The 8196-nt window shown below is 35.9% G+C and overlaps 1 protein-coding gene across 2 annotated transcripts in view; it reads left to right on the top strand.

Moving 5' to 3' along the window:
- Positions 1-4488: 4488 nt before the first annotated feature.
- Positions 4489-8196, top strand: part of SEMA3C (semaphorin 3C) — a 165298-nt gene continuing 161590 nt past the window's right edge. Inside the window, exons 1-2 of one of the 2 annotated variants that reach the window (XM_023533648.1) lie at positions 4489-5039; positions 7056-7196. In XM_023533648.1, coding sequence (XP_023389416.1) covers positions 7094-7196 — 103 coding nt within the window. In that variant the 5' untranslated portion in view covers positions 4489-5039; positions 7056-7093. The remainder of the gene's footprint in view (positions 5040-7055; positions 7197-8196) is intronic. The other variant, XM_011365226.2, reaches the window with a different exon arrangement.

Below are 8196 nucleotides of genomic sequence, written 5' to 3'. Positions count from 1 at the left end.
AATGCCACAATGGTAGTGGGAAGCAGGAAGTGGCAGATCTGAATTTATTGCCCAGGGGCAGGGCCCCAGCAAGGGAATTCAAAAATTCTGAATTGGCTTTCTTGTTTGCATAATGCAAATAGTTGTATCTTCTTTTTAAAGCTGTTGTGGAGCATAAAAGAAGTACTCTGTAAAAATATCTATTAAGTAACACGTGTTCTTTAAATCGGACTCCCTTCTTGTACACTTCCAGTCTAAAGTTCAGAGAGCCCATTGCAATGGACACAGTCCCAGTCCACATCAAGGAAAAATATTTTATTGAAATGTACCCTGAGGGCTGCGTATTTTAACTTATGTCATTCGTTAAAAAAATTAAAAATTGTGTATCCTTCTTTAAAGTTATTAAATGTCACTTGAAATTTCAAAGCAGTATATACCATGAAATAAGTAGTATATTAATAAATAAAAATAAGTAGTTGATGATTTTAAAATTTACTACACAACCCTCTCTTTTCTGAAATCCCTGGTATAGAAGAGGACTGAGTTTGTCATATGATTTTTGTTATGAGAATGCCTCTGCTATGATATGAAAGTTGTTTACACAAATTAATAGTACTCTACTTTCTAGTCAACCATTAAAAGTCCATAAAGAATAAAAAAATAGTAAAATCTGAAGATTACATGGAAAAGGCCTTTGACCATGTTGAAGAGCTTAGAGGGGAGTCAATTAGCATTAGCAATCTTAAATTCATTGCGCCAGCTGGTTATTATTTTTGAGCTTCATTGTACACGTCTGACAATCAGAGGCACTTACACAGTCCTCTTGTGGCTTTCCTATGATAATAGATATGGTAAAGTGTTTTGTACTCCCAAGTGTAAAGAAAGAGACGGTTAGATACAATAGATTCATAAAAGCAGCTTTGCCATGGGCATGTATGTATATATTCAATTTAAGAATATTATTTATTAAATAGCTGCTGGTTATTTTGCAACTGCAGTTCTATACAGTTAATCTCAAAGACATATACTTTTCTCATTGAGGTTTCACATGAAATATTCCAACAAAGACAAAACAAATACAGTTTATATTTTGTTCCGTGATGAAAGCATGAGTGATGGCAACACTCTTTTTTACAACTTTGTCACGTGCACATATTAGAGGAATAAAATCACTAACAGACTCTTACTACTGAAATTTCTTACTATTCTACCTTTACATTTGAAATACTGTAATGTATAAACAGAAGCGACATGCCCTTATTTTGGTTGAGTTAGGAAATATGGTACTTTATTGTGTTTGAGATGTTTAAAAGTACTTAAAGAAATGTTGAAGAATTAAACTTTGAATTTTATAAAAGCTTATACATTCATTTGGTTTAAAATTATTAAGTTAAACAGAAGCAAACAATAAAAATTCTCTTCATGGTCAGTTTCTCTCTTTGGTTTATTTTGTTTAATGCCAGGGACCGTACAAATTGAGAATCCTAGAGTCTACTGCATATCAACAGAAAAAGAGATCAAGGGTCAGGGATATAGATTAGTAATGGGTTAAGAATGAGAGTAAAGATACATTCATCTTAATGAAAAATGAAGAATGTTTTTAATGGAGGAAATACTAAAGCCTGACTGCACAAATAGATAGCAATTCCACACACAGACTTCCAGACTAGACCTGTTTGACCGGCTTGGTCTCACAGCAGTTAAGGTAACCCAAAGAGAAGCGAGCCTGATGTAGACAATGTAAATATGCTTGTGAAGTTCAGATTTTCTAAAGATACAGTTCAGGAAATTTAAAGGGCTAACATATGGAAGTTGAGAAAAGGAGGAAGATAGGAAAAAGAGTTAAAGAGCAAAGGAGAGGAGAGGAAACAAGTGTAACACGTTCATATTGAAAAATATAAGGTAGTAAGCCAGTCATGCCTCAAGTTTTATTTCAAAACTTACTATCCATGTGAATTTTGGAAAACTTTCAATGTTCTCATTTGTAAAATAGTAACGTCATTAAAAATGCTGTTCATATAGTATATGAAGTGCCCTGGAATGTATATGGTCTATGTTCTCTCATGACAAATATTAGTTATGACTAACAAGACAATTTTCAATATGCAGGATTAAGGCTCTCTAGTTAAAGTTTATTCATATAGCTCATCTGTATGATGGGGAAAAAATCCGAAAGCAATCTATTTTCTTTAAGTTTAAAATAAGAGAATTCTTGGCTGCACATCTATTTTATAAAGAAAAGATGGGTACCTCACTCAAAATCAGTCTGAATTGAAGTTAGGCTTTTTTTCAGGACCACCAAAAATATCAAATATTGAAAATAAGATCACGATACTTCAGCAGAGAAGCTTTAGTGTAAAGATGTTGCATCATTTCTTTAACATCTTAATGAGAATGATTCTAAGTATTTTAAGTTGGATGTTTTTTCTAAGACATTTTGATGAGGGCAAACTGTAATCAGTGGCCTCTAAATTTTAATTGTGTCATTAGTCCTATAGATCCATTTAGTGTCCTCCTTTCCTAAACTGGCTTATATTAGCTAATATTGTTTCCCAAATGTAAAGGCAGAGTCAAAGACTGTATCTTAGAAAAGTGACATTGACTACCAATGTTTCTTATATAAGTCCTGATTTGTTAAGGTATTTTAGGCTCCTAAGCAGTTTGAAGAAATGGGGGCAGAGATAAATCTTCTTAGTGGAACCTATTGCCACTCTTAAAATTTCACTGTATTGCTCAGGTTCCAGGCAACCATGAGTACTAATTGTGTGCTTGTTCTTGAACCGGCCTTGGCTAATGCCTATCAATATTTTCATAACTCATTTTGAGGCATGGCCTATGGTAAGTGTCTCAGCACTAAGCAAATACCATTCAATCAAATATGATGAAAACAAATTTATTTGGGCAAGATAGAGGGAATTGCAGCACAAGTTTCCTAGATCGATTCAATTTAAGCTTTGTCATGGTCTCAAAAGGTTTGTGAGGATATGAGAGAGATTAAGCTAATTCCTTGGGTTTCGTAAATTGATTAAATTCCCTTGTAAATACACAATTTGACGTGCATATCATGTTATTATATTTCTTTATCTTGGTTTCCCGAAACTTAAAATAAAACGTATAATGCATTCTACCTTATGTGGATTTACAGATTAATCAGTGCCCAATGGCTCCATATGTCTAAATTAATATATAAATTATATAACTTGTTAATGCTCACAGCAGTCTTCATTCTGATTATTTATTCTTATCCCTCCTTAATTTAATGCTGACTCAAACATCAGCATTGTATCAGTAGGAATATAAGAGTGGTCAATATATAACTTGGGTCTTAATTTCAGAAGTATTTTAGAGAAATGCGCATAGTGCTTACATGTTTACATCTGGTTTCTGATACCGTCGGATATTTGGTGGGTTAAATTTATTACTACAAACTCATGTGAAGGAGCTGCTCACATTTTAATTGCATGAATCATCACAAAATTAGTTTAACTCTTACATTTTTAAAAGTAATACAACCATTGAATAAGAAATTTCTTTCATAAACAGACATTTGAAGATAATATTGGCTCTGGAATATAATTTTAAACTCTTATTTGATGTGATCCTTTCATATCTCAGCTATACAGAGTTAGAGATATTTTTATGTAGACTGGACATAACAGCTGATGCTTATACACATGAAAGACATATCTTAATTGCCTCATCATTTACCCTCCTACCTGAGATTTACTTTAACTACCCCACTCCGGCAATGATTTTGCACTCGTATTTTCTGTGATACCGTTTATAAGAATTTAGTGATCTGCTTTCCTTCATAAAGAAAATTATAAGAAACAAGGTGAAGAAACTACCCTCCATAGTCCTTCTGTATAGTGACATCTGCTGGGCTGTAGCCCATAGTGATTTTTAAGCAAGTACCTGCTCATTTTATGGGCGTGAAAGCTCTTTTCTCCTGCTACTCCAGTATCTACTTCATTGTGGTCCAGATAAATAATTTTCTTTAAACATCAAAGTTAGTTCCAGAGTTTAACAAGTTTACCTGAAACTAGTTCTAGAAATATATCCCTGATGTCTAGATTTGTAAACCTCTATCTGTTGGCATAACTCAGAACAGCTTTCTTCCTCAAAATTGTTAAATAATTCCTTGTAAATATGATTTGGGAGAATCCTGGAGCGAGAAGTACTGGAAATGAGCTACTGTGAAGAGATCAACAGATTACTGCCTTCAGGACATTAAGGAAACGCAATAGCAAACAATATCCATTAAAAGAATAAACTTCTGAGACAAGATTGTTGTTTTATGACGACAGGTTTTAGAAAATTTGCTGCAGGAAAAGGACAGGAACTCATGCTCTTTAAAAAACGCATCCCTTTGCCTTAAAAGGACTCAGTAATCCTTGGCGGGGAGGGGGAGGGGGTCCGGGGAGAGGTGGGGGACTGCTTAGCACTCTGGTATTTACGGCCAAGCAAAGCCTGTACGCCTTCCAAGAGTTGCTGGTAACAGACAAAAACCTTGGAGAACACCCCGTAAGTTGCTCATTCCACCGCGGACTGCGAAGGAGCAGAGCTGTTGCTCTGGTCCTCTAGCCTGCTGCAACGCATTCCTGCATCTCTCCGCAGCGTGTCCTGGGGTGGCCCCGCCCTCGCGGCTCCCTGCCACCCCCTTGCGGGCGCACTCTGGGTGGAGGCTCGCGGCCGGCGGAGAAGCGGCCGGGTGTGCTGGGCGGGTGCTGTGAGTCGGCGGGGCGGGTGCTGTGAGCCGGCCGGGGCCGCGCGCCGCGTCGCTGTAATCGGACACCCGAGCGCTTTCCCCCCGCTCCCTACCCCAGCCGGCCACTTTCCATTCACTCCGAGGTGCTTGATTGAGCGACGCGGAGAGGGGCTCCGGGTGCCACAGCGCTGCTACGCTGAGGATTCCTTTACAAAGAAATTCAGAAGACCAGGAAAAATTTCACCACTGGGACGCTCTAGAAATTAAGGTCGTCTGGGAAAAGGACTAGAGACACACGCGGAGCCAAACCGGTAGCAAATTGATTTTTCCGTACTGATTTCTCCCCACCTCGGTAAGCTGGATTCCTTATTTTCGGCATGACAAATTTAGCAAAATTTAACTTTTGGGTCTGTCTGTCGACTTTTCACACATCGCTGTGTTCAAATCTGGACGTTTTCTTAAGAACACATTTAGTTTGTCCGGGAACTGTTTTCCTTACTGAGAGCCCGGTTTGAGTTGTTTCTTTAGACTATGACACCTGCGGAGTGTTTAAATTTCAGTATTTCAATGACTTCTAAGGCAAAATTGCTAGAGAGGACATAAAAGAATCCTTTTTCTTACATGTTATTCGTGTTTAGATAAGTGAAAACAACAAACAGCATGTATAAGTATCTGAGATAATAGGAAGAAGTTATAAAAATGGGAGGAGGCACGTGTAAGATACTTGGCTTTGAGTCACTTCTCTCTGGGTAGGCTTAAAATCACATTGCACTGCATACTCGCTTCATTTGACCTGTCATTTCATCTCCGGTATTATTCTTTGCAAATTGTGACGTGACTCTTTTGGGGAGACATACCAAATAAAAAACTGATAATAGCAATATGTAAAAATATGTGAATAGTATTTGCCCCTTAATGGAGAGACAAAGGTTAGGCATATTTATTTATTTTATTTTTTACTAGTCAACAAGAGAGCAAATTACTAAGGGAAAGTCACCCCATAAAATCAATTATCTTCTAAGTTAATTTAGGGATGACAGGGTGAAGAGGTTGTGGAAGCAGGAAGAAACTGTTTCTTTTGAAAATTACCAACACAAACATCTCTAGGGTTTCCTCCATCTGTGTGGTAAAAGAGGCATATGATTTTGTTTCTGACTCTCATAATATATGTATCACCTAGGAAATCAACTTATAATTTTTGTTTAAAATGAAATGTTCCATTTAATTGTTCTTTTTCTTCTGTATTAATGAAGCAGTCTTTTTAATTTTTAGTGGCATTTCTTTATTGAATAAAGTTAGTGATAAGATTTTAATTTTAAAAGCCACATAATATTGAAGATCAGAATTATTGTAATCTCCAAAAATCAATCTCTAGATTAAACTGTGTCATGTCATTTTAGTGTATAATTATGGTAGACTCAAAATGATGGAATTATTTTTTTTATTTTATTTTTTTATGGTCCTGAGTTTATTTTGCATGTTGTGGCCACTGGAGCTCTTATAGATCTGTAGTTATATATTACCTGATCTTCCTTGGAATTTAGACATTAGTTAATAGCATGTATCAATTTTATAGCCACAGTTCAAATAGTAATACTTACCTCTGATTTATCTTTTGGAATTTTGACAGCCACTTTCTGGTTGATTTATTTTAAATATGCATTGAGGGGTACATGGTTCACTGGACTGCTCACCACTAGGTCACTGGTTTGAATTTGGCAGGAGTCCATGGTTACCTCATCTTTATCAGTTAACAGCTGCATGGTCATCTGTATAAATTGGCTGATCACTGATTCAAGTGATTTTCGTGTTCAAGGATTGAGCACATGTAGATTTATGTAGAGACACCGTTTCAGAGACTATTACTCCCAAAGAGCAAATGAGTATATAAGTGAATGAGTACACATAAATGTTCATCTAGGATTTTTCTACTACTATGGTATTTATGGTAGAAAGAGATGTTTTTCATCCACTAATACCTATTGGTATCATTCTCAAGTCATTTAAATGTAATATGATTTTTAGAGAGAAGATCAAGTTTAAATACAGGATTTCCTTTGGGAATCAATAACTTTTTCCTGGCCGCTTTGTTCTGCTTTAAAGTTAGCATTATTTTCTGGAAAATGAAATAGTTTCTCTTTTGCAAAGACGTCCAGACTAAATGATTCAAATCGGAATTTTTACATCTAAGAAGTAAAGTCACAGCACCTCCTACTGTTTGCATGACTATAAATGTTCAGAAATGTCTTGTAAATAGGGTGCTCTGTCTAGATTGCTGGTTTTGTGTATGTATGTGTGTGTGTGGGGGGGGAGGGGTGTTCTCCTGAAATGTGAACTGAAATATAAGAAACTTATCTTTCTTTTAAAGGTATTTTTCCTTGGATATTAACTTGAAAATCTGCAGAAATGGCATTCCAGGCAATTGGCGTGTTGGTTGGAGTATTTGTTTGTTCTATCTGTGTAAAAGGATCTTCTCAGCCCCAAGCAAGAGTTTATTTAACATTTGATGGTAAGAAAGTTGATTAATACTCTGGGAAAATTTTTATTTATTTATTTTTTTGCAGATTTCTTATCCAGATTCAAAAATTAAAGATAGTAAAGTATTATTGAGTATTAACTAATTTTTAAAATATTTACTGGACTGCTTTTTTAGATGACATGGCTATTTCAAATTATTGGTTAATAGACAAAAACCCTCTATTGTGTTTGTTTACAAAAATGCTTGAAGTATATTCCACCATTCTTAAAGTTTCTTCTGTGTTTGCATGCGTGTGCCTAGGGGAGATGGTGAAGAAGTCAAAGCCTAGGATTTCTGATCTTAATATTCACCTGCTATAGTCGAGAAACACACCCTATTTGCTAATCCTCATCAGTAGAAGGAGCTATGCAAGTTTAATTACTGAAAAATTTTTCTAATAAATTGTGGGCCTTAGCTTCAAAACTGGTCTCTCCATATGTTGTTCTAATGATGTTTCTTCTATTTCCACAATGAGTGCCTGAGGTTGGCAAAGTCTCCTAATTAATTGAAAAGGAACTACAAGAATAGTTGGAAAAATGCTTTTGATTGTTGTTTACAGATGTTATCTCAGAAGCTTTGGGAAGTAGGCATGATTTCAAATTTTCACAAACATAGAAGGCGTAAGGTCCTCTGAGGGAGTAGTTTGCCAAACATAAGTGTGAACTTTAATGTGTATAGTTCAAACGACTTACAGATGAATGATTTCAGTCGTTAACATAACCCAGACTAATTGGACAGATGGAATAAGAAATCAATCAGCAAGATCATCCTGCCAATTAGGGTTATTTATATTTTTATTCTTTCTACTCTGTCTCTGCTTAAATCTCTGTGATATTGGGCATATTTTCACATGAGAAACAATATACTCTAAGACTTTCCTATAGCAGGATATCTTTGAAACTGTGTTATCTTGAATTTCAAACAGCAGTATGACTGACACTTATCAGTCAAATGGCTGGCTGGCTTTTTCCTTCCTTCCTTCCTTCCTTCC

The sequence above is a fragment of the Pteropus vampyrus genome, unplaced genomic scaffold, assembly GCF_000151845.1.
Source record: "Pteropus vampyrus isolate Shadow unplaced genomic scaffold, Pvam_2.0 Scaffold107, whole genome shotgun sequence".
Classification (NCBI taxonomy): domain Eukaryota; kingdom Metazoa; phylum Chordata; class Mammalia; order Chiroptera; family Pteropodidae; genus Pteropus; species Pteropus vampyrus.
This window is presented reverse-complemented; position numbering and strand designations above follow the sequence as displayed.